This window comes from Ursus arctos, unplaced genomic scaffold, assembly GCF_023065955.2.
Source record: "Ursus arctos isolate Adak ecotype North America unplaced genomic scaffold, UrsArc2.0 scaffold_21, whole genome shotgun sequence".
NCBI classification, from domain to species: Eukaryota; Metazoa; Chordata; class Mammalia; order Carnivora; family Ursidae; genus Ursus; species Ursus arctos.
The window spans coordinates 26,255,376-26,283,160 of record NW_026622886.1 but is presented as its reverse complement, the minus strand read 5'-3'; the positions used below and the strand labels follow the sequence as shown (position 1 = coordinate 26,283,160).

General features: G+C 35.6%; 1 protein-coding gene across 1 annotated transcript; it reads right to left on the bottom strand.

Moving 5' to 3' along the window:
* Positions 1-27,785, bottom strand: RASSF9 (Ras association domain family member 9). Its single transcript, XM_026499948.4, has 2 exons — positions 27,304-27,785; positions 1-4,828 (listed from the first exon to the last, which is right to left on the bottom strand). Exons 1-2 carry the CDS (start codon positions 27,348-27,350, stop codon positions 3,568-3,570), a joined length of 1,308 nt encoding a protein of 435 aa, XP_026355733.1. The 5' UTR covers positions 27,351-27,785; the 3' UTR covers positions 1-3,567.

The window sequence follows — 27,785 nt, the reverse complement described above, 5'->3', positions numbered from 1 at the left end:
AAGGGTACAACTATTTCTTTTATTATTCTGGATTAGTTACACTTGAAGAAATTACAGAGACTTTACATTTGTTACATCAGGTTTATTAAACCGATCAGGTAGTATGAAAACAAATAGCCTTATATTAAAAAAAAAAACCTCTACATCTAGATTAAAAGGTATTCCTTTTGTCAACTAGAAAAATACATTCTAAATAAACAATAATCCTACTTTGAAAAACTATAAAATGCAGCCACAGAAATATATTTTGTCATGTACAGTAGGTGTTTAAATAATATAAAAATAAAATTTTAATGGATTAGAATAGCTTCTATACACTGAGCGGCCATTTATTTTTTTGAGTTAGAAAGAGAAAATAAAATAGATATTTCATTTAGGATATTATTTCAAAGTTATTTTGTGTCTACTACTTAAAATTCAACTCTACAGAATACATATTTTTTCCTACATGCATACAATGCAAAGGAAAATACTGTAATTTAACCATTGAGAGGCTTTTAAAAAGACAATATTTGCCTTGCCTTAAATCGGTAACTGTGATTTAAAAATAAACTTAAAACTTTGCCAATTTAAAAATTTTTTCAAAACAAAAAGATTTAGTGCCTCCCCTAAAGAATTTATAAGTAGAATTACCGTTACGGTTTTAAGTCTGCTGAAATGCATATTTATATACAAAATGCATGAGCATCATTTACCACTCATAGAAATAATTTTTTAAATGGTTGTGGCCTTCTAAAATTCAGCATTTCAATTAAAAAACTGGGTAGGGGCAAAGAGGTAAAGAGATCGATTGGAGGGATTATAGTTAACAAGATAGAAGGCAAAGTAATAAAACAATAAAAAAAAATACACTGGGGGAGGGAAGTTAGGTAAGTACATAAATAAATATAAGCCAAACCATAATATAAGTGCTCCTCTATGTCCTCTATGAAAAGGACACCTAAAATGGTTGTGGGCTCAGAGCTAAGATATTACAACTGATTGAATAGAATAAATGTTTCATAGAAAGCATAACATGTTAAAAAGACAAAATGGGTAGGTTTCCGTGTATCACAGATGGAGGTAAAAAGAGGCGTTCCAAGAGGGAGGATGAACAAGGTACAGTCCATGAAAATCTAAGTTGTTCCAAGAAGGAAGACTAGTCAGCTTTGGTTTGCTACTTCTAGCTGCATATAAAAATTTCATAGTTAACCTGTCAGGTTACTCAAAAATTTATAAACACTTTAAAGATTCTATACATAATTAAAACATCAAAGCTTCTATCAAGTTCTATATTTGTCATTCAAATTCTCACTTTAATAAAAAATAGCTCAGTATCCAGAGATGAGGGCAATTGTACTTAAGTTTTGTATCTATATTAATTGAGTACTCTAAATTAGAGATTCAGCATGGTAACTGATGATTTAATATTGTAATGATTCAAAAGCACAAATACATTTGTATAACTAAAGAACAACTAGAAATTCTAAAGTGTATTTAAAAATCCATGGTTCTTCTTTCTGCGAAGAGAAGAGTTTTTAACATAATTTATTGTAAAAATATAGGAGTGGTCCTTAGAATGTATCACTGTACTTAACTATATAAAAGCGGAAGTTAATTCAAAGATCCTAAAATGAAATTATCTGTCCAGTCCTATTTCTTACCAGAACCTCTTCTGAATTCAGATAATTAATCATATTATATAGCAGATAAGTAATGTTCTTTTCATTATTTTCTCACTAAGGAGTAATACAAAGAGATTGCTTTCACTTTCGGAAAACAAAATTGCAATTGGTTTATCACTGATGATGATCTTCTGAATTTAATCCCCTGTAGTGAACAATGAACGTATCAATAATCTGCCTTATTGCTGAATGATCTAATGGGATATTTAGCAAATAAACTTCCCTTTCTCAGATGACTATTCAATTCCCTTTTTATTTTTATTTTTTATTAAATCCATGTTAACATTATTACTTACTCTTTATCACTATATTTTCCCTGGAATGGAAATTTCTACTTTCTTTACCAGCCAATTTCAACTAAAGCCTTTAGCATTATCTTGGTGCAAGAAATGATAACACAGTTGCCCTCCAAAGTGAAATACTAAAACATTCTAAATATCTTCCCAAAGGCTGGTGAAAAGTCTGGGGGATGGAGAAATGAAAAAGTAGATTAAGAAACTCAGTTAAAACATGCACTAGAGTAAGCATGGGAATAAAAGGGAATAAGAAATACTGAAATCTTCACCAATATCCACATATTAAACTAAGTAAACCAATAATCTTACTTAGATGTGTGCTGACATACAGGAAAAGTGTCAGCTAAAGAAAAAATAGACCACAGTGGTATTTATTTAACAGTACAGTAAAACAATAAAACTAATTGTTTACCATATGATCACATCATGTGTTCACTGGCAAGAAGCAAAGAAGGGAGAGAGGGAGGAAAACGTCCTGACTAAGCACCGGGGAAAACCAAATCTCATCCGGCACTATAATGAGTGTCACTCAAAGGAGGATCTAAATAATCTGCTCAATTTGTTGGATATTTACTAGCATCCTTGAGGAAGGAGTGGGGGTCAGAGCCAGTACTTTTTTTTTTTAGTTTGCACCTTAGATGAAGTTATACAAAGACAATCTGAATTCCAGTGTAACAGAATAAAAGGGTTTTTTTCCCATGTGAGTTCCTCTCTGTAGGTTCAGAGATAAAATGCAAATACTTAGGGTATACAGAACTCTGTTTTACCCACACAAAGGACCCCAAGTTGCCTCTCTTGGACTTTTGTAGACAGGGCATAAATAAACAGGACTGTGACCCTGTGATTTTCTTTGTAACCCACATCATACCTCACTGAAAGAATAAACCTGCACAGACCATTTGTTTGATCAGAAGATTTGCTTTGTCAGAGAAAGCCCAGGCATAATTCTTAATAACTTTAGCCTTCTTTAGAAAAATTGCTGTTGTATGTAGCACTTGGCCCTTTCTCATCTATTCCCCCGTCCAAGCCACCGCTAGAATTCGTACATGTCCCATTGGCAGCCCTTCTCACTTCCTGTTGTCTGGGTCTAAACAAGTAGAGGGGTTCAGAAAGTGACAGAGTGATATACATTCTAACTATCAATGAGAAGAACCAAGACTTGAATTAATACAGTCACAATAGCATAACTGTGGTGTACGTTACAGACTTTAAAATTCCAATGATACAGCTGTGAAAAAAAATATATTACGGCACATTTTTAATTTTACTTGTTCATGTGTCTAGTTTCAATATACTGACTGCAATATTAAGAATTAGTTTTGTTTGTGTAAATCATTTCTCACAGAAGCTATAAGAGATTATAATTCCCATCAAATCATTTCTGTTATACGCCTGCAAGCTATTTGTGTTGCGTTCGTAATAAACAGTTCATCGTCTGAACTTGTAGTAATTAGGTGACTTTGGAATTCTTAAATCAAAAATAACTAGTTTTTATTAACTACTGAATACTTAACATGATTTAGATCTTTTTCAGAATGTGATATTTAAAATAGTTTCCTATTAAACAAACATGAACATAAAAGCAGGTCAGAAACCGGCCATTCAAATTATGTTGACAATAGCACCACGTCTCCTCCAGTTGTTTCTGAGTCCTGACTATGGTTAGAGCTGATACCAGTGTCAGAGTCTGTGTCATTTGTATACAAGTTAAATACTCTTTGAGTCAAGGAAGGAACCTCTCCACTGCTGCTGGGGACCTCAGACTCCTTCCCTCTGTTTTCCTTTAGTTGGCACCCATCTTTGTTGCTAATATGAAGCGAATTGAACTCCTTGGCCAGGAATTCATACTCCTTTGCTTTCATCTGAAGCAATGAGTCAGTGTATTTAATCTCTTTCTGGACGCCACTCAAATGAGAGTGGATTTTCAAACCAGCTTTCATGCTTTTCTCCAAATCACACTTAACATTTTCTAAATTAGAGCTTTCAAGCTCACTCGCAGCAGCCCCTTCTGCGTCCTCATTTATCTCTGTGCAAACACTTTTTACCTCTTTGTCTATTTCAGCAGAGAGCTTATCGATGAGCATTCTGTAATATGCTAATCTTTCCTCCAGGTGTACGATTCCATCACTTTCAGTCAGGTCGTCCAGAATCTGGTTTTCATCAGAAGTCAAGTCCAGCTTTTGCTCAACTTCACTGAAACTAGGCATTAAATATGCATCCTGGACATAATTTTCTCCATCATTTTCTACCCTATCAAGGTGGAACTTAGCTTCACACTTTTCAATTTCCAGATCCAGCTCTTTCATTCTCTTGACTTGCTGATGAATAGTGTGGTCCTGGGAAATAATCAGATGCACTAGGGTCTCCATACTATCTCGATCATGGGAAACTGTGTCCTGCTTAATTTTAGCCAGTTTCCGGAAAGTTTTTCTGACTATTCTTTTTTGTTTATCTGGTGGCAATGTCTTCATGTAATTTGCTGGACTGAGTTCCCACACTTTTTCCGTGTTTTGCACTAATTTGGCTTCAGCTGTCCGCCACAATGGAACTGGCAGAAAAGCATCTGCTTTAACCAGAACAAACTGCATATTGGGCTGCTCCTCTCCCCAAGCTTTCCAAAGCTTCAGGATTCTAGTTAGTGGAGGAAGAACCCGTTCTGAGCCTCTCCACTTTTCTATGATGCAGTAATCACTGGGCTTCCCCAGCAGAAATCTTTTCTCTCCAAACGTAGCCTCGTGTTCCTCAAGCAAAGCCTGGATGACATCAGCAGAGGTGGTGCGTTTAGTTAACCCACAGACAATCTTCTCTTCTTGGCAAACCCAAACCACAATTTCCTTCTCCTCTGAATCCATGTCTTTAGTGGGAGATCTGAAAGAAAAACAAAGTACATTATATTTCTGTCATCACTTGTGTAAACTCAGAAACATGGTTTAACTTTAATACCCTTTTCAGATTTTATCCTTAATGAGAGATGCATTTTGAGGCTCAGACTACGTATGAATCAGAAGTTTAATTGCAAGAAAAAAACTTAAAAAATGAAGGAAAATATCTTAATTTCCTTTCATTCCCTAGTGGGCTTTGGAAAGAGCAACTTGTCATCAAAGACAACTGAGGATATTTTACCTACAGAAGTCAGCCACAATATAATACAGTCAGAACTGCTAGAGGTAAGACAATAATCAAAGTGGAGATGAATAAGGAGATAAAATATGACAATTTTTGACGGAGCCTTAGGACTAGAGAAAGACCATGGACGCACAGGTAGGAACGGTGGGGTGATATTGGAGTCATAGAACTAAAAATAGTCCATTATCGAAAACAGTCCTACTTTCGTTCAACAAATGTTTATTACATGCCAACCACGTGCTCAACTTTTCTGAAGATACTAAAGACACAGCAGTACACAAAGGAGAAGACAACACAGATATAAATGTGTAATTATTATAATAGCAGGTAATGGTAAATACTAAACAAACTTAAACAAGATGAAGGGACAGAGAATGACTTAAAAGAAAGAGAAGTCTATTTTATTCAGAGTATTTAGGAGAGACTTCTCTAAGAAGATGACCTTTGAATGGGGCATAAATTTTGAGGAGGCCATCAGAGACTAAGGGAAGAATTGTAAGAGTGAACAGAAGTGCAAGGGTCATGAGGCATGTTCTAGAGACAGAAAGAATGCGAATATAGTTGGAGGCTTGAGGGTAGTGCAGTTGGGGATTGTTGCTGGAGGGAGGGAAAGGTCCAATGATAGATGATGAGATCTAGCAGAAATGCATATCCCATGACAAGGCATTTGGATTTTGTTCTAGTTTTAGTGAGAAGCCATGAGAAAGGTTTAAGCAGAGGAGATATGATCAAATTTATGCTTTAAGTATATCTGGCTCGCTTAATGGAATGGACTATAAAAAAAGGAGAGGGGAGGGCAAAAGCAGAGGCAGGAAGGCTTAGTTGAAAGCCTAGCACAGAGATCTAAGAAAGAAAGGGGAAATGCCTGGACAAGGGTTTTAGCAGCAGAGGTATTAAGAACTGGTCAGAGTTGGGACATATATACAAGAAAAGACTTGATAGTAATTTCCTTTGTAGCACAGAGGGATGGGGAGAAAAATCAATTTTCTGAAGAAAAAAACCCACAGAGGTAGGAAAAGAAACAAGGAAGTTCCGTGGTTTCTAGGCTATACCCTGCAGACAATTTTTATGATCATATTTCCATCATGAGTGTAAATCAAATTGACCATGTCTTTCATAATATCTCTTTAAAAAAACATTAAGAAAGAAATGATATAAAGTGAATTATAATCCAATATGATTTATAGAGACAAAATTGTCAGGTCGTAATTGGCTTGTTGTGAAAGTTATCTTATTTATGCAGCACCCTCAAAGCATATGACTCCATGAAGCATATATGGAAGAAATTTTCCCTGGCTCTTAGAACCTTCTTTTTTTTTTTTTTAAGATTTTATTTATTTATGTGACAGAGAGACAGCCAGCGAGAGCGGGAACACAGCAGGGGAGTGAGAGAGGAAGAAGCAGGCTCCCAGCGGAGGAGCCGGATGTGGGACTCCATCCCAGAACGCCGGGACCACACCCTAAGCTGAAGGCAGACGCTTTAACGACTGCGCTACCCAGGCACCCCAGAACCTTTTAACACTTAGAATTTATAGTGTTTATGTTTTAGTACCAATAGTGACTAATCCTACATTATTATCTTTAAATGACTAATTATTACACCTTGGTTATTGACTTTCCTGAGGTCATAAAGTGACTACTAACAGTGAAATAACAAATCAGTGGCAGCAAATAGCAAAGAGTATGCAATAAAATTTAAATATCTAACTGTACCTACATTTTACAAATAATTATTCAAAAAGTCCTAAAGGGCTGTGGTTGTTCTCTTATAAAAATTTTTAACATTTAATGACCCAGCATTGAATAATGTCATATTTGATAATATTTACAACTCATCATTTAATAATTCTAAGCAGCAAAAAAGTAGGTAGAATTTAGGGCAACAGAATTATTTTCATATTTCAATTAGTAGAGAAAGACATTCTAAGCAAAAACAAATAAGCACTCAAAGTAACGAATACTAACTACTATTTGTGTGATGGCTATACAGCACAGATTACCTCTAAATTAATCATTACCTTCATCTGTTTCAATCATGCATGTAAAATACTCAAAATTAACAAACTTTTTTTTTACTTTATGCAATTAGAAGTTTACCTACTAAATTGCATAATTTAAAAAGAAGTAAACCATACCCCGTGCACTTATTGTATATTACAATTGTTTCAATATGTATTTTTTTATTTAAAAAAACAGTAATTGTTGTAATTATCAACCTTATAATGCCATTAGCTATTACATTAAAACTAAGAACATAGGACATCCTTTATTTTGTACTATTTTTTAGTGTTCATGGTTAAACTCTAAAAAATATTCTACTAAAAAGAAGTAACACTGAAGATTAGAACCATCGGTCATAAAACATTTAATAAATAAAACTGTTCTAAGCTCTTGCATATATCAAGTGATTTAATCCTCACAATTCTGTAATGTAAGTAATAATATTTTCACCACTTTATAGATAAAGAAACTAAAGCACAGGAGTTTTTAATGATTTGCCTAAGGTCACACAGTTAGTGGTGCATTGAGGATTTAAACCCAAGCAAGATAGCAGGCTCCAGAGTGCAGTGCTAACCATTATTTTGTAAAAACAAGTTTATAAGTTTGATGATTTTCTTTTTAAAAATTTTTTAAGTAATCTCTACACCTAACATGGGGTTTGAACTTACAACCCCAAGATCTAGAGTCACATGCTCTACTGACTGAGCCAGACAGGCGCCCCTAGTTTGATAATTTAGATATGTGGATTAAATTGGGGAAAAAAATGAAAAAATACACTATTTTTTAAGGGGAACATTATTATATAAATTTGCTTTTGATAGGAATGTCTCATTAGAACACTCAGTTGGTCAAGGGAGGACTTTTCCCAATGGCCAGTCATGGAGAAGAGTGTAAGTGTTTAAGAAAGTGTTACCTTCTGTGCCTTTTCCTTATTAATCTTGTTCTTACTCTGATGCAGTATTAAAGGTTTCTGACAGTTCTGGGCACCTGTGTTGGCTGACAAAACTGTCATACACACACACACACACACACACACACACACACACACACGAACTCTCCTGTTCCATTTTCTGGAGACATTAGTTCTGTGTCTGTAAGAAAGAGTAACACATGACCTATAACCTCTTCAACCCTACACTGTAGTTGTGAAGAAGACTGAGATCAGGGAATTCTTTGGTACCCTACGTAGAATAATAATGATGACATACATGACAATTCCCCAATACTTCCATGCCTCCTACTCCAATTGGGAATTTTTTTGTTTTGGAAGGATCAAATGCTTATCTATTGTGTCCTCCATAGATATCTGCTAATTTTCAGTTCTTGTGGATAATGTAGCCCTAATGGTCATTAGGCACATTCTAAAGATACTATTATTTCCACATTACATATGAAATTAGTTCTTTGATAATAGCATCACAGTCTGACTGGTTCCAGACTTTTTTTTTTTTTAAAGATTTTATTTATTTACTTGAGAGAAAGAGAGAGAGAGTGAGAGAGCACAAGAGGGGGGAGGGTCAGAGGGAGAAGCAGACTCCCTGCTGAGTGGGGAGCCTGATGCGGGACTTGATCCCAGGACCCCAGGATCATGGACCTCAGCCAAAGGCAGATACTCAACTGACTGAGCCCCCCAGGTGCCCCTCTAAACACTTTTTTAAGTCTACCTTAAACATCTTTATATTTTCTTGTGTTAGTTATCTCTAAATATTTTGAGGAATTTTTACAACCACCAATTCAAACCAGATAATTTTCAATTTCCACCCTTTGATTGAATATGTTTAAAGGTAATGACCAATGAATTTCCATAATAAATCTTTCGTACGTAGTAAAAGATTCATCACGCTTAAATTCTACTTTTTAAGCAGGCTTCAGATTTTGAAAACTGTATTTTTTTGTAGTATGGCCCCGATTGAATTTCTATCCATTTTCCAATCCTCTGTTCCCTTCACTGTAATACTGTAATATCTAACTCACATTTTTCATAAGGTTGCTGCAAATATCAAATAAGAAAATGAGTAAAAGAGCTTTGAGAATTGTGAAAAATGTACTGGGTAAATATAGGTTATATAGCAAAATTACTGTTATTATTATTTAATACAGAGAGGGGTGTAGTGTTTTTAGTATGTTCATTCAGTAACCTTCTTGACCTTGCTATAGTAGTTAACAATATAATTTTACAAATACTTTCCAACCTGTCTCACAATATTTTTTCACCTGTTTCAACTCATCAATTTTTTTTGCATGTGCACTTCCAATATAACATAACTGTTTGGCTAATTAGAGATATTTTAAAACATCATTAATATAATTTTTGTATCACAGATGAGCCAAGAATGTTTTTAATCTTTCTCTGATTTTGATTAAAATTGTGCTAATGAGGTGCATTACACTAAAAATACATATATATTATTCTACAGCTATTTCATTATTCAGTGTTTGTCTTTTTTTGGATAGCATCAGAAAATTAAGATTTATATGCTAAATGAAACTCTTCAACGACATGTATTAACTCACTTATGGGTACTTTTCCATATTCACTCTGAAATAATAATTAAAATTAAATATTGGACTTCTTGCATTCACTCTATCATCAATCAGGAAATTGAAAATATTTCTCCATTGATAATCAATTTTAAGAACACAAAAACAATGAGACAGAATTAAGTTGAGCTGGCTAATAATTACAAATGCAATGTACATACACTCAAATATTTCTTCAACACACTCCACTGAGTAATCGTGGACAAAGCATCAGAGAATAAATTAACTATCTGTATCTGGAAGTTTTAAGATAAAATAAAGTATTTACTAAGATATTACAATGCCAAATTGAAGATCTCTGAAAATATATATTTACTGAAAAAAGGTTCAGTGTGAAAGGAGAGAAACATGAAGATAAATAGATAAACTTTAGCCATCTTTATTCAGTTGTCCAGAGGGAAAGGGCATTGAAGTTGGGGCACCAGGGAATAAATCAAAGAGATATTTATTCCTAGTGTATACTAGACATTAAAGTTTAATTGAAATTTGACATATAAAACTTATTAGGACAAATATTTCATATGGAGGCCTACTTTTTTTTTTAATTTTAAAAAAGATTTTATTTATTTATTTGAGAGAGGCAGTGGGAGAGAGAGAGAGAGCACAAGCAGGGGGGAGGAGGAGAGGGAGAGGGAAAAGCAGACTGCCCGTTGAGCAGGGAACCTGATGCAGAACTCGATCCCAGGACCCTGGGATCATGACCTGAGCTGAAGGCAGATGCTTAACCGACTGAGCCACCCAGGTGCCCTGGAGGCCCACTTTCAAATCAATAAGAATCATTAAAATGATAAATTATTAATTAAGAATTACATTAGAAGATATGCTTCTAAAACCCAGTATACAAACACTAGAATGCAATCTACAGACATATGGAAAATAATTTGAACCTGTGAGTGCATTTTCCACAGAACCTCTGTTACAACTATTTAGGAGGTCAGCCCAGAAAGTCTGATACTGACACAATCCAGCTGTTATGTATAGGAGTGACTCAAAGTGAAATGCTTTTATTGCTTAAGTTTTTGGGAACCATATTCCATGCTTAGAAATTAATAGTTAGAACTTTTCCTGTTCCAAACTATTAGTGGCACTTGTGCCCGAGCATTGTGATGGAAGGCTCCATCAGACTGAAAGATGAAAAACTGTGGAGCTTTGGGGGCATATCTGAGTCGAGGTCCATTGCTCAAGGACTGTTCTCTGCTTCCTTCTTATTGCTATTACCTATTTTTTAAACTGGAGATTCTCTCCTTCTAAACCAGTGGTTTTCTACCAGGGGTGATTTTGCCCCCCAGGAGACATTTGACCATGCACGGAGACATTTTTGATTTTTACATTAGAGTCCGAGGGTACCACTAGCATCTAGTGGATTGAGGTTGGGAACATAAACGTTTCATGATGCACAGAATAGTTTCCTGGTAGCAAAAGCTTATCCAGACACAAATGTCAATTGGTGTCAAATGGTACAATGGTAGAATCCTCTTTCAGATTCACAACAAAATATATGTCACAGTTTCACCTTTACCCTTTTTCCTTATATCTTCTGGAGAATCTAATACTAAAATTTATGAAAACAAAAATAATAAACAAGGGAGACATTTCCAATCTCAAGTACTCTAAAATAAATGATGAAATTTGGCATTCAACTTACTGGAATACAAATGCAACTTTTTTTTTCTCCTTTCACCCCACAGCCTATTTTATGTTTGTTACTATCAATCCTGTCCAACTGGATTTCCCTCTGTTAATCCCAGAACTGGTCCTAAGGAATGCTGATATTTACATTTAGAAACACAAACACTCAGAATAGGGCTAATTTTAGTTTAGAAAGAAAACTTCCATTCATAGACTAGTACATCTTTCTTCTTCATTAAGAAACAGTATAGAAATGGTCACGAGACCAGGGCAGTGTCAGCGTTGTGTGGGGGAATGGGAGTCTGCAGAAGGGGTTTTCATTGCTGTTTTCTCTTACTACTTTAGAGTCTATTCTGTCCTGACAGCAGGGACGAAGACCAGAATTAGGAAAGGACCCAGAGTTTGGGGAAGAGGAGGCCAAGACAATACCTGCAGTCTTTACAGGATGAAAGGGAAATTCCCAGAAACAGCCATGGGAAATGAGGAAAAATATCTCTAGCACCCACGCAAGGCTGGGGGCATTGTGGGGACATAAAATATGCTAGAGAAGTCAGAAATAGCCTTTAAAACGACCTTAGCGATAAAACTGCATTGAATATATCACTATCTTGTTGGGTTATTTAGAAGACCCTCTGGACTCTAATACTGTCCACAAGTCACCATTATTCAAATGAAGTGGCAGATGACACTATATTTACTAATCTGGTTATTTGGGCTGATTGCTGAATACAAACCAAAGATTATGAATATTCTACGTTTTACTGACCTTTGGCCAAGCTATGATATTGTCATTGTATTGTCTTTCCATGAAGTTGAAAGTAAATAAATGCTTTTCAGTTTCCATAGGGAAATGAGAACTGTCTCCTTAGTATTTTAACTCATAATACAATTTATTCCCTTCAAGTTATTTATTAAACCTCAAAACACATTTATACTCCTCAAAAGACAGAAGTTAATTTTATCCTGATATCACTATGTATATTCAATGCCATAGCAAGGAACACAACTAGAATTGATACAATACGAATACATATGTAATTCATTTTTGTGTCCTGTATTCTGATAAATGAAATACAAAATCGCAATACAGAGAAAAAAAAACTTAGTTCTTGCACAGATTCTGATCCAGCAGAAAGCAGATTTTAATGCCTCATAATACGTATATTTTTTGTAGAAAAGATGGGTGGCTATGAAGTTATGAAAACCATCCTTAGGCAGTTCTTTCTTGAAACATCTTGACCAAATAAGTAATAACTCTCACGGGATATGACGTCGAGTCAAACAGAACCTTCAAAGTATGGCTCACTGTATGTGGCACTCATATTAAAAACATATCAGTAAATAATACTGGGAGGTAGAATAACCCAACAATGCAAGTTTCAGCAATGATGAATGGTAGTGGGAGCTACAAGACAATAATAAGAAAAGAAATTTGATTTCAGTATATTTATCTTATGTTCAAATCTGACAATACCTTGTAGAAATTCACATTTCTTTGAATAAAAGTCATTAAAGAATAAAGATGGATGATGATAAAAAGCAAGTTTACCAATTTAAGAGCCATACCAAAGGTTATAAACTCATATTTGAGATTACAGACCCAACTCTACGCCAATTACAAAATTTAAAATACTGGGGATGCCGTAAATAATGAGTTTGGATACTGAGCATTTAAATCACATGTTACAGCTATTTTCAAACAAAAATATCATACTTCCAAATTTAATAGCATCTTTTCCCAATAATCAAAATTATCACAGTACAACTATAAATAGTTTAATAAATTAGCTTCATCATTATTATATAAGAGAAAAATTTATATTTTGTATATGAATGGGCAACTTTGTTATAAGAGTAAAGGAATGACCCAAACACAAACAGAAATCTAGAGAGAAAATTGGGTAGGATAACAACTTAAATGTATTTTAAAAAAAAGTTCTATGCAAATTAACTGAATCCATTCTAAGTTAGTTATCTTCCAAATAAATTGCCCATTCAGAATTATGGTATATGAGTTTTATAAATTGCTTCAACAGTCATTAATGAAACTGTAATTTTAGCAAATGTGAATAAATGCTGAGGATAAAATGATATAGAAGATAAGATGATCTTTATGTGCAGGAATTTGTGATATAAAAGCTATGCTTTGAAAGGGAGATTCTAAAAATTCAAGACCATTTAAGCATTATTGAAAATTATGAGATAAACTCTGAACAAACATGCTATAAAATTCCCAAACACAAAAAAACAAACAATAATAGTAACACTTAAGTCATATTTAATTAATAATAATAAAAAACATAGTAATTGACCTCAGTGTCTTCAACTTATTCTCCAGTCCTATAACTCTTTGTAGAAAGTCTGATTAAATAAAAGAGCCTCAAGAGACTTAATTTGGGGCAATATGCTGATTTAGATCTTGTCTGTAGGGGCGCTTGGCTGGCTTATTGGGTACAGCGCGCAACTCCTGACCTCAGGGTCATGAGTTTGAGTTCCACATTGTGGGTAGAGTTTACTTAAAAATAAATAAATAAGTAGATCCTCATCCCCTTTCTTTAAATTAATTAATTAATTAATAAGTAAAAATACTTTAGATCTTGTCTGTAAAGAAGACCCCTTCAACTTGTGATTTCACATGACTATGTGTAGACCTGGTAACTGAAGGACAGGTATTTAAAAAATAGTAAAGTGTCTGTGTGAAGAGGTACATTGGATAGTAGCTCACTTTGCTGAATGCTTAGTGTGTGTCAGGCATTGTTCTAAATGCTTTATATACATTAACTCAGTTGGTTTTCATCACAGCCCTACCAGATAGGTCCTATTGTTAAACCCATTTTACAGATTAGAAAACTGAGGCACAAGAGATTAAGGATTTACACACACACAGAGACACACACACATAGAAATCACTAGTTTTATGTTTTACTAATGCCCGTTTAATTTTCTAGGAAGTAAGCCAGGTATGCAGAGTAAGAAAAACCCTCTACATAACATAATTGCAGGGTAGCTATAATACATAAATCCCATAAACAGAGAAAAGGGAAAGGAATGTGTAAAGAATGTGTATTGGAGACAACTGGGGGTTAAGTAAACTAAGCTCGTAGTTCAGATTCCGGAAATTGATTTAATCAAAATGTAAATATTTAACATGTAGTATTTACCAGACGAAATGCTGAGCAAATAGCTAATCTCACTGGAAATTCTTATGCTCACTTCCCAGTGTTACCTGTGCCTGGCAAATACCTAAAGTTTCCTTGTTGATTTGTACTTTTTAGAGAAATATTTTATAACAAGAAAGCATACATATATTTATTAAAGGAAAGTTACCTAGCCTGAATATTTAGTTTAATGACAGTTGTAGTTATGTCAGCTATTAGCATGAGTTTTCCTGTGGGCAGCTAAGTCCATAATTGGTTTTGCCTACTTAGTTGGAAGATATTCCCTAATGATGGTGATTTTTTAGCTTGTATCTGCCTGCAGCCACCTACTCTTCCCTCTCTAAATGTATCTGAAATGTGCTGGCGTATTTGAATGGCACTAGAAAAATGTAAGAATTTGCATTATCCAGTAGGATAGCTGAAAACACAAGATGAGCTCCTTTATCCCTGGTTTCCACTTTCTGAACATACTCTATAATAAAATGTAATAAAATGTGAATTCCAAATGGAAGCTTCATCTGAAATAATCAGCTCTTCATATTAGTCGCAAATAAATTATCTAAAGAGCAACAAAGAATTTATAACTTGTAGAAACAGGAATATACCAGGGCCTGCCATGCCATTTGGTTTAAAAAAAAGGAGATACTTGAAAACATCTTGGATAAGAGAAAAACAGTGGTCATCCATGACAAAAGTGTCATATGTCCATTTGCGTTCCCCAAACTTTAAGCTTTTTCATATGCTCTCAATCCCCCTGCCTCCACCTTCTCTAGAACGTTGCTTCAAAATGTATCCCTTCTTAAACTCTACTTATCCTCTACCTTTTCCTCTGGTCCTTCCCACTATTCTGTCACATTGTAACTACTATTATTTTGAGCACATATTTGCATCAAATATCTTTCATTCACAAACTCAAAGAGCAATCCATGCTCACTTTCTTTCATTAGTTCTTCTCTTTTCAGTAACAATAACCTACCATAAAGTGACTTCCCCCCAACCCACTCCCAACAGACACATTTCTTCTCAGGCTTGTCAGAGAGCGCTGAACTGCCACACTCAGCAGCCATTTCTGGAAGGGATTCCACCTGACCTCTTTGTAACATTATGCATTGTGATCTTTCCTTCCCATTCTTGTAGCAATCCATGTCTTGACTTCTGGATTTCACCCTCTATGTCTTCCTTTACCCTTCTAGCTTCTCCTTCACAGATCCCGCATGGGCTTTGCTTCCTCTGCATATTCACTAAATGTAGGTGTCATGCAGCGTGGCCACAGAATCTTTTTGCAGCTCCTTCCATCAAACGATGGAATGCATTTCCTCCTCCCTGAATAGACCTTGGGATATGCTACGGCCAGTAGCAGATGGTAAAAACCATGTATGCAAATTCTGAAGTTCAGATCTCAAAAACTCTTGTAGCTTCTACTTTCTTCCTCCTGGAGCACCGTCCTGGTACGGCTGCTTGATGAAAAAGCCTGAGATGAAAGACCATATGGAGAAGAGACCCAGCCATCTCAGTCGGCCCATTAGAACCTAGACCTCAGCCAACCTGCTCTCATTGAGAGAGCCTAGGTGAATCAGCAGGAGAACCACCCCCAGTTTATCCGCAGAATCAAAACAAACAAATAAAAATTTAAAAATAACAAAAACAAAAATTAAAAAACAAGAAAAATAACAAGTTGTTTTCAGCCACTAATTTTTAGGATGTTTTATTATGCAATAAGTACTAACTGATACAAATGGCATCCCCCAGTTTCCTGTGACTCATTTCTTGTCTCATTAAACACATTTTGTGGGTGACTCTAATATTGTCCACAACTTTATCAGCCAGTTGTATGCCGATATTCCCAAATCTAAATATTTTGTCCTTGACCTCTAGACCCCTATTCGCAACCTCCTTTTTTGCATGTTTACTTCATATTTACTTTGTATAATCCACAGGAACCTCAAATCTGACTGATCAAAACTAATTCACCATCCTCTTCTCTGGTATTCCAAACTATTCCATCTCCTGATTCCCCATCTTATTGAATGTGATCTCTGTCCACCGATCCTTTCTCTCAAGCTTGAAGAGTGGGATCTTCCGAGGTTCTTTTCTCTAGGTTATCCCCCTTCAACAACCAGTCAGTAAGTCTGCTTTATTCATTCTCCCAAATGTCTTAAATATGTCTCTCACCACCACTATGATTCAGACCACTCTCCGTTTCACAACAGATTCCTTGTAGTGAGCTATTAAATCTTGTCTTATTCTAAATCTTTGCCCACTTCACATTTGTGTGCTACGATATTGCCAGGTTGTCCTTTTTAAACTGCAAGTCGGCCTGTATACCTTCCTTGATTAAAATCTTTAAATGGTTTCCAAGTCCTTTTTAAATCTCTCTCTCCCTCACTCTCCTCTCTCTCTCTGCCTCTCTCTCTCTCCTGTTTTCTCTCTCTCCTGCTTACTCCTAAGATTCCTTTCATGATCTGATTCCCCCAAATCATAGCCAAGTACTCTTTAGTATGCACATGAATACGCACGTAACTAGCTACCCCTGACTTCTTGCTGATCTCTGATAACTCCGAGGGCTGTCACCTATATCACACTTTGGATTTCTAGACTGGATTGAACTGCATCTGCCTGTTTTGTTTTCATTCTGGGCTTTTCTGCAACTTGCTTCCTTGCCTGAATTACCCCTTTCCCCTCTTCTCTCTTTCTTCAAATGTCCCTTCCTTTAGGAAAATTCCCTTACCTTCTCTGAATAACCCCCTTTCCTCCACCCCAGATGGAAATGGGAAATTGACACATTCAGTAATAGTATTTTCTACCTTTCTTTTTCATAGCTTGCCAGTCAAGTCCCAGACTGAATCCTTCATCTTTGAAGCCTAAGTGCCTAACATAGTAGATGGCAAATGTTTCTTTTCTTTTTTGCAGCATGGTGGTAGAAATGGGTTTGGGGGAAGTAAACAAAGAGAATTTTCGGTCAGCTAGGGCCTGGTCGTTACAACTGTCCCACCACCTATTTTTGTAAGTTAAGTTTTATTGGAACACAGTCATGCCCATTTAATTATGTATTGCCCACGGCTGTTCTCATACTACATTGACAAAGTTGAGTAGTTGAGATAGTGATATTATGGTCCAAGAAACCTAAAATATTGATTATGTGGCCCTTTCACAAAATGTTTGCTGACTCCTGACCTAGATGATTGACCTGCACCAAAAATCTGGATTTTATTATCTAACTACAAAGACATTATTTAAACTCCCAAATCCACATAATTCTATGTATGACTCTCTAGGGGATAAAAAGGTGAAAATCATGTAATCCTTAAGCAGGAGAAATTTACAATCCCCTGGAAGTGATGGCCATGCTGGAAGTCATTTGGACAACAGGTAATGATTAAAGGATCACTAAAAGGATAGGTGCTAAAGGCTTCTTGCAGATTGAGTGGGTTTAACATAGGATTAGTCAGCTTGAAGGCCCTGACTGGGAAACCAGTCTTTTGTCTTTAAAGCCCTGTTCCAGGTGCAGTATGCTCCATATTAATCAGTCGCATATGGATGTCAGAAAGTATCAGAGTAGGCTGGATGAAAAGCTGCTTTCACGGTCCCATCTCAGGTGCGGTGTGTCCAAACACCAGGTGTTAGGAGGTGGAATATTTGGAAACATACAAATTAGACCTTGCATTTTTCACTCTTCACCTGATGTTCTTCCTTCCCCAAAGAAACCTTTGCCATTTTTTCTCTTCTTCATGATGATACAACTATGTTCCCAGCTACTCAGACCCAAAATTATAGTTATTATCGACTCTCTGTTTTTCATCCTGATATTCTCTACTGCCCCATCCACTCATTTTTGAATTCCTATCAATTCTCCCTCCATAGTGACTCTTTTAACAGTAATCACTATCTGACGTCTTTTTCATTTATTGTTCGTTTATCATCTGCTTGTCCTCCCCTGCACTATCAGCTCAATGAGAGCAGAGATCTTGACTGTTTTCACACTATTTCATCCCCAGCACCTATAATGATGTGTGGCATATATTACAGGTAAATAAATATTTATTGTTGAATACATGAATTTTATTGATACTTTAAAATACCTGCTTTATATTTTAATTATTTATGTATGTCTGTGTGTCTCCCGATCAGGAAATTCCTTGAAAGTGTGATCTATATCTGATTCATCTTTAATCTTCCATCATTCCTCCCCCCAAATGTATGGTTCATTTAATACTTCTGAATTAAAAAAAAAAGTCATCAAATAACCATCATCTTGAGTCAGCACAAGACAAATATATGTAAGTAGATGCCAAATCTGACAAAGTGGGATAGTTGATGAATGTTTGTTTTTAGAAGCTAAGGCAGGTAAGTTAGCAGTGCGGTAGTATGCTCAGACTGTGGACAGTATTACATAGCACAAGCTGTCATTTCACTTAATCCTGGAAACTGTGATCACATCAAGTTCTCCTAATTAAAGGTAGAACCACTAAAGATGATCAACATTTTTTAAAAAAGTAATTTGGTCTAAGTCTCATGCCTATTATTAATAGTTCTCGAAAGAAATTCTTGGGCTTTCACTATTAGAGTAGAACAGGCAGTCAAGAAACCAAGGCTACTACTCCGTAGTCTTCTGCTAAAAAGTGCCTAACTCCCCACGCTATTAAAAAGGAAGAAATCTCAAAGGTCCAAGATAGCCTCATAAGCACTTTTTCTAATTGTGTACAACTCTATTCTTTATATGAGATTCCAGTTATTATACATCTATCATGGAAACACTCATGGTTTTTCAATAGCATCTCTTATGGCTTCTAGGCAAAGGTAAGGTCCTTATGTGCAGATCTAAAAATAGGCTTTGAAAGACTGTGGTCTCCCCAAACTAGTGCTCTGCTACTGGATCTTAAGTACCCTCAGTTAACCACAACTGCAGGGAATTCCAAAAGGATTGAAAAATATCAGAGTAAGAGGAGCCTTAGAGTCACTAACGGTATCTGAGGTGGTTATAACACATCCTAGTCATTGGTTGAGAACAAGTATACACTGTCCAAGTGAATCAAGAAGACTCAGCCACAAAACTCCTATCAATTATATACCCTAATTAGTGAGCATAAAACCTTGCTAAAGTTGGACCACACTCTGCATTAAAAAATTAAAATTAAAAATGTCCACAAAATAGAATACCTCAGTTTTATCAACTGATAAACTGACCAATTTACTATGGTTATTAGAAGGAACAGTAGTCAACTATAGTTGACTGTAAGTCTAATACTGTTATATAAACACATTCTTAAAATTTTTTCTGTACACTTCCTCAATTGTAAAATTCTTCTTTTTTTTTTTTTTTAACCAGCCCAACGAAGATTGTGGATTCTTGCCAAACTGACCATATTTCCGCCTGCTTCTGGATCCTTATCTTTTGATTACCCTATCTTAGTCAGTCTTACCATTGTGTGATTCAGCCCCCTCCTACATCTTTTTATATATCTTATTGTGCTCCCTACTCTTGTCCAAGCCTGTCACCTAACTGTGGGAGTTTAATAATAAATGCGATCTAATTATGATGATGCTTCTTTTATTTTTCTTTACCTCCATGTACTCCTCTGTTATGTACTTCTATTTAGAGGCAATCAAAAACATTTATTGAGCACCTACTGTACAAAGGAACAGCCTTCTTCAACTGCGAGAGACTACACTCTCATCCTCTTAATTGCATCATAAAGATTGTGATTTTACCTACCCTGTCAAAGACAGCTTCCCATGGAAGAGTGATTTAAAAGAAAGTTCATGCTTGAGAGATTTAACTACAGTGCTGTTCTCTCAATTAGTTTAATCTCTTAGGAATGAGGTTGTGTCTTTGCATGTCTGGTACAATACCAAATACAGAGTCTACCATTCCTAAAGAACTAAAATAAAAAGATAGCTACTCATAACATTCATATATTTGTATTATTAAACTTAAAACTGTGCACAGCCAAAAGCACTCAATAATTCCTAGATATTATAATTTATAAACTAATCATATCTTTTAATAAGTGGAAATAAACACATTTGACTTTTACCATAATGTTACCTTTTGTGGTAGAAGTTATGTGACAATGCATCATATTTTAGGTAAAATAAAATTACATACCAAAGAAATTTATCTTTTAATTCTATTTTTAAAAGTTATCTTGAAAAGGTAAACAAGCAAGACAAGAGAATTAAATTCTACTCTGCAGAGGGTATTTTAGAATCATAGAACCTTAAAAATTAAAGGGACTTTAAAAATCCAGTTCAGGAGTACCTGAGTGGTTCAGTGGGCTAAGCATCGCCTTTGGCTCCGGTCATGATCCCGGAGTCTTGGGATCAAACCCCATGTTGGGCTCCCTGCTCAGCAGGGGAGTCTGCTTCTCCTTCTCCCTCCCTAGCTCTTGTGCTCTTTCTCTCACTTACTCTTTCTCTCAAATAAGTAAATAAAATCTTTTTTAAAATTTTTTTTAAAAATTAAAAAATCTAATTCAATCTCTCATTTTATTAGACAAGGATAAGACTAAAATATTTAAATTGTGTATCCTTTCTTTTTATCAAAACTCCCCAAGGACACATAAGGAAATATCCCCTAAACTATGGTATAAAACACATTGCCAAATCGTTAATGGTCTCATATCTTGGCTCAAAAGAGGTATGAGGATTAAACCTAAACGCTGTCAGAATTCAAATATTTCATCAAGATCCAAAGATAGTTTTGTACAACACTGACAGACTCATTCTAATCATATTCAGTAATTTATAATATACCTCTTTATATCTACAGAGGAAAAGAGATCAGTGGTGAAATAGAAGTTCTGAGGTGAGATTTCAAAGACCAAAATATCATACCCTGTTTAAATATAAAACTTAGATATATTTCATAGCATTTCAATCCTACAGGCCTGAACAAGGAGTGAATATTTATTGAGCTTTTATTACTATCCTCCTAGTATTGTGCTGTCTTTTAAATATAACCAGACTTAATCTCATACTTGGTGGTTTAGGATTAGCTCTGTTTTAGAGATGAGAAAACTAAGTCCTAAATAGGCCCCACAGAATAAAGGTTAAGTGCATGGATTCAAATCCTGTCTCTGCCACTTATTTATTGTTGCACTGTTCTGTGTCTTAATGTCTCCAATGTAAAATAGGGAAAATAATAGTATCTTCTTCACAACATTAAGTATTATGTAAATCACTCAGAACAGTGGCACATGGTGTTATAAGAGGTGTTAGCAGAGGGCGATTTACCCTGAAGCTGATGAAGCCAAAGCATAAGGGCTGCCTCCTTTGCACAGTTGTCTTCCCCCAAACGACCTTAGTAATACTTTTATTCATAATTGTATATTAAAGAGCAACCCTCCTCTAACTGCCAAACTTGGATTTTCCCTTGCATGCTTTTATTATCGTTGTTGTTGTATTAAAAAGATTAAATATTTGCCCCAGGGCACACAATCAGTAATGGCATATCTGAGATATAACCTAATGTCTGCTGGAATTCTTAACCAAGATATTTTTCTGCCTATTTCTAGAATTTTCCTTTGTCTCATGAACTATAATTATCCTATACGAAGAGAATAAATCCTCATATCATGTAAGAAAACAAATATTTCCTAATCATATTTCCCTCTTATCACAGAAGAAGGAAGAAATGCTCCACAGGTAGCAGTGGGATCAATAGTAGCCATTCACCCTCGTCTGCCGAACCTCACTGACAGACATGGTGGCACTCAAGGAACATCAAGGGAAGTAAGAGCATGTCGAGAAGATGAGTTACCCTGCTTCTTGGTTTGTTTTCTATCAGAAGCCCAGTAAAGTCTATTTGAGAAGTCAAACTTGAATTTATGGATTCATTCTTTTAAGTTACCTATGCATCCACTCAACACTGATGTACTCTGATCCAAGTACTGTATGGGGACCAGGTGTATTTGAAGAGTATATGCTGAATTCATTTATTCAATCAACAAATATTTGAGAAACTACTCACTGATTACCTAGAAAGGAACAAGATAAGTAAGGTCCCTGCTCTCACTGAGTATACTCAATGAGAATTTTTTATAGATATCTCAAGTCACTTTATTTATAAAAACAGAGGCCATTCTAGCCTGCAGATATATAAACCTTTGAGGATAACTTTCCTTGTTTGTCAGCATATTTAATACCCATTGATCATTCTTATTCATGAAATATCTTGCTTCTCACTGCCAGTGCTGAGCATGTACCCACGATTCTAGTCCAGTTACAAGACATAATTACTTTGCCCTTCGGTGACCATTTACATTAGCAAGTTTTCATAAATGATAATCAACAAATATGCAAATTTTCTATAGAAGGTGTAGACTTACAACAGGTTACACAGGAAAGGAATCACAGTCTATTTTTTTTTTAAAAAAGGAAATGTTATATGTGTTGTATGTGTCTTGCCAAAAAGATGTCTTTAAAAACTCCTAAGTAAATATACATTAAAGAACATTAGAGAGCAGAAGCATGTTGAACTTTTTTCTTTCACATATACATAGTCCAGATAACATATTGCCTCATTTTAGAAAGCCAATATGCCAGAGACAAAGAGATTCTCTATCAAGGACTGGTAGCCACATACTCCTGAAAGAGGTAAATACATGCCACTACTCAACTTCATTCTATTTTCAGAACTAAAATTAAAAGAAGAGAGCCACATTTTTCTGAATTTTTAGAGCTATTATCAGATCTCCTGGAACAACATACCAATCAAATAACTTCAATGCTTTCTAAGTTATGCAGTCCAGGTAATAAAGATGTTCTGTAAATAAGACTGTGAACCAGCTACAAGCTTTTAAACATTTTTTTTTTTTTTTACAAAAAGTCCATTTAAGAACCTTTCACTTTGACGTGTTTCATGAATGGATATAGAACACAATACAACATCTTGTGTAGTGGATTTTTAAGTTGGCTTTAGTCGTTTGAATAATAATTCAAGATTTAACCTAGAGCTCCATTTCACTGCTTTCACTGCTCTTGGTATATTTCTGGCAGGGATAAAGCATTCCAGCCATTGTTCCTAACGGGCTGTCTGCTGTCAACTAGTAACTACTTAAGTTACCAAGTACCATCAGGGGAAATCTCTTTCAGAAACTCCTGGGAACTAAAAAGATGTACATACTCAAATATCATGCATTTCTCAATCCATTTTCAGGAAAATTTTAAGTATTTATTTGAGGTTAGACAAAATGGTATATGATAATTTTCCATTCTGCAGAATTCACACATTACCAGACTTCTAATTTGAAAGAAAACATCCATCTTGCCAGCAATTTTTACCTTAACCACAAAACTTAATTCTTCCTTCTGATGAAGCATTTGTGGCGTTGTTACTACAATCAGAAAATTTTAAAAGATTAGTTCTGATTGTAAACAAAGAATCTTATACTGTCTCCATTTCTTTTTTTTTTTTAAAGATTTTATTTATTTATTCGACAGAGATAGAGACAGCCAGCGAGAGAGGGAACACAAGCAGGGGGAGTGGGAGAGGAAGGAACAGGCTCATAGTGGAGGAGCCTGATGTGGGGCTCGATCCCATAACGCCGGGATCACACCCTGAGCCGAAGGCAGACGCTTAACCACTATGCCACCCAAGCGCCCCTGTCTCCATTTCTTTTATTTATATGAAAGTTAGAAATGAAAAGCATACAAAGTTTGTGTGCCAAAATACCATCATTCATGACCATGCATTATTCTCAAATTCCCCAAAGACTGTTGCCCATTTTTTAATTTGAATGCTTCTTAAAATTTAGAAAAGCTTATCTAGTGGGGTAGGATTGACTTGGCACCCAAATCCATAAAATTATTTGTCTATTTCCTTGGGTTTTGGATTATATCAAATGTCAACCAATCCTTTATGAAGTATTCACTTTTATACAATACCAACTGAGCTCAGGTGATGACTAGAGAATAAAATAGTAACTATTTTTTCATAATTTAATTTACAAAATTATATAAATAATTGTATCACAGGTCTATAATCTGGCAGGCACTGTCCTAGGCATAAAAACACAATGGTGAGTAGACATATATGGCACTGCTCTCTCTAAGCTTTACAGCTTGTGTTTTCTTTTTCTTTCTTTCTTTTTTTTAAGATTTTATTTATTTATTTGACACAGAGAGAGACAGAGAGAGAGGGAACACAAGCAGGGGAAGTGGGAGAGGAAGAAGCAGGCTCCCAGCAGAGGAGCCTAATGTGGGGCTTGATCCCAGGACCCTGGGATCACGCCCTGAGCCAAAGGCAGACGCTTAACGACTGAGCCACCCAGGCGCCCCTACAGCTTGTATTTTCTAAAAGATTTTATGCCTCATACTTGGAAAAGACAGAAAGAGAATAGATGCAGAAAAGTTCAATAAACAAACTTTGTCAAATTTTATGATCTCAAATTCCTACGATTCCTTCTAGTAATCTTTATTTTTTCCTGCCCACAAAGACGCAATTATGTTCAAGTAGCTCTTTTACTTGTATAAATTATATATCACAAGATATACAAATGCATTTCTCAAATTCTTCCTTTGCATTCTGCAAGGAATTTTATACTATATATTTGAGGAATGCCTTAGCTGTTATCAGATAAATGTTTTATCATCAATCACATTTACTATCAAAGGATGAATCACTTGTCATTTAAGGAAAGATACTTAGTTTCAATATGTCCAAGTAAGATTATTTAAATCATTATGGAACCTAGTAAACAACAGGGATAGACTTAATCATATTCACTAAGTTTCACGTGTAGTTTCACCTTTGAGAAGGTACAAAAACAAAGCAGAACAAAACAAAAATACCTCATCTACAGTAATACTAGGCACTGAAAAAATAAATATACATTAATTCTATTTCAATACACCACGTGGCTTATATACTGCTTAGTTTCAGACACCCATATTTTTATCTTTCTGACCACTGCTGTGGCTTACATTTTTCTTAAGGATGGAAAAATACAAATTTGTAAAGGGAAGCACTCAATTATTAGAGCAACTTATACATATCCTCACTGTTACCACTTTCATCAAAACACATTCATAATAAAGCATCACCATTGGGAACACCATTCCATTCTCTCAGAAAAACCTGAAAAACCTGAAATATTTTTTCTTTTCCATTTTTTCATAATTTTGCATAGAAAATGTCATATTAGAAACTGTATACCCACCTCCCTGAATGAAAGCTAGTTTTATGGGTAGATGATACAGTGGGAAAACTGAGCTAACGTAAGTGGACGTGTACTTCCCTGAGGGAAACTCGCAGGGATGCACACAAAGTTATACTGAACTGTTATCTGGCATACCAATGGCAGAATTCTAGAATAAATAATAATCAAAATCAAAAACAAAAACACACATACATGAAATACCCTGAACTACAAGGGTATATTTAGAAGGATCAGCATGCCAGAAACTTAATTTGTTTTATAAGACCACGAGCTTTCCGCGAGTAATTTTTATATATTTTGATGGCATTAAAACAAACATACTTCAAAAATAATGCTACTGCATAATCCTTTAAAAAGTAGTAAGGCTTTTCTATTGGCAAGGGAAGCCTTTTGGGATTATTTTTTAATCCACAGATACCACTAAAATACAAACCTATTTTTACTAATCATCACTAACATTTTTTAAAGAATATCCAGACATATTTCTTTATTTTAACATATAGTTTCACTAGTTACCAGAAACACCACATTTGTGATACCAAATTATTAGCAAATAAAACTGGTTTAGAAAGTTTCGTAGTACTGATTATTGTTTTCACTTCTTAAGCAAACTTAACTAAATCATGAATACATTTGGAATAAATTAAAAACAGAAGTTTTCAAGTAGACATTTGTGCACAAAATGTGGAGATTTACTTTAAAATTGTATCACCATAAATTATCATGCAGACACTTTAAAATAATTGTGTCATTTCCTACCATGTAATTGTATGCTTTTAAATTTACCCTGAGTAAATTATGACAAGTACTAACAAGCATGATGGAGAGAAGTTATGGAAAAGCCCTTATTCCAAAATAAATATACTAACAGAGTAAAGCCCATGTCTAAAATTATCCTCACATTGTTTTAGCATATAAATGTAACATTTGGGGTGCTAATAAAATATTTAATAGGACTGAAAAACCCATCTGGCTCAAGAAAAATCTGAATGTGTGTGTGTGTGAGAGAGAGAGAGAGAGACAGAGACGGAAATAGAGAGACAGCGACAGAGAGAGAGAGAAAGAGTAAAACATTTCTTTACACATTTACACTATGGGCAATGCAAGCTGGAAGTAGCAAGACAAATCAAACCGAAATTGTATTAATACCGATTAAGGAGGGCAGCTGCTTGAATCCTTTTGTACCTAAAACCAGCTAAAGCTCTCAAAGACATTTGAAACAATCAGTTCACAAAGAAAGTTTCTCTACAGAGTATTTTCACTTTGGGAACTTTCCAGATTTCAGGAATGCCCCACTCTAAGGGGAGCCAAAGCATTGTTTCCGGATTGTATCAGCAGCTGTGCTTTTTGTTCTAATTAGTGGCTAATAAATTCTAGTTATATCTTCATCAAAATTTTTAACCCTTCCTATAATATGCCAGAATTTGGTCTGAACCAAAATGAAACTTGCCTTCCCATCACTCTCAAATATGCAAGGCAACACAAAGATTTTGGTGATGGTAGCCATGGAACCGGGACTGGCTAAAGGGGGAAACAGAATCAAAATAATTTTTTTTTTTCTTTTCCATGATCCTTGAAGTGGAGTAATATCCTCGCCAGCTGAATATAAATATAAAACTTCATTCCCAGGGCTTTTCCCCCTAAAAGCAATTTTCATCAGCATCTAATTGCAACAAAACACCTACTTTCACACAGAAGCCCCCCGGCACACACACACGCCGGACTTTACCTGTTTTTATGCCGAGTCTTGAGCAAGTTTCTTCCAAAGGGAGCCATGGCCCGCCAGGCAGGCGAAGAGAAGGGGCCGTATCTCAGTTATCTGGGGATGGGGGTGGAGGGAGTATCTGGATTTCTAGGTGAAGGGAGGAGGATTGAAGGTTTCCTCTTCACCTCCTCAAACGTTCCTGGCTTTCAGCTCATTAGCAGCCGGCTAACAGAGTTGCTAGAAGTTGTGCAACTGCTGCCTAGCTTTGAACTGCTGGATTGTTGTGGCTGCTGCACCTTTGGAGACCTGCCCAGCTTAAGCCTCGAAGAAGGCGTTTGGAAGCAGGAAAAGAAAAAAAGAGAGAGAGAGAGAGAGAGAGAGAGGAAGGGAGGGGGACTCTATTGTGTTCTGTAGTTATTTGCAGACTAGCTAAACTTTAAGACCTGCCAACCCCACGGGCATGGTAATACCCATGGAATGGGAATTTCACTCCGTTTGGAAACCCC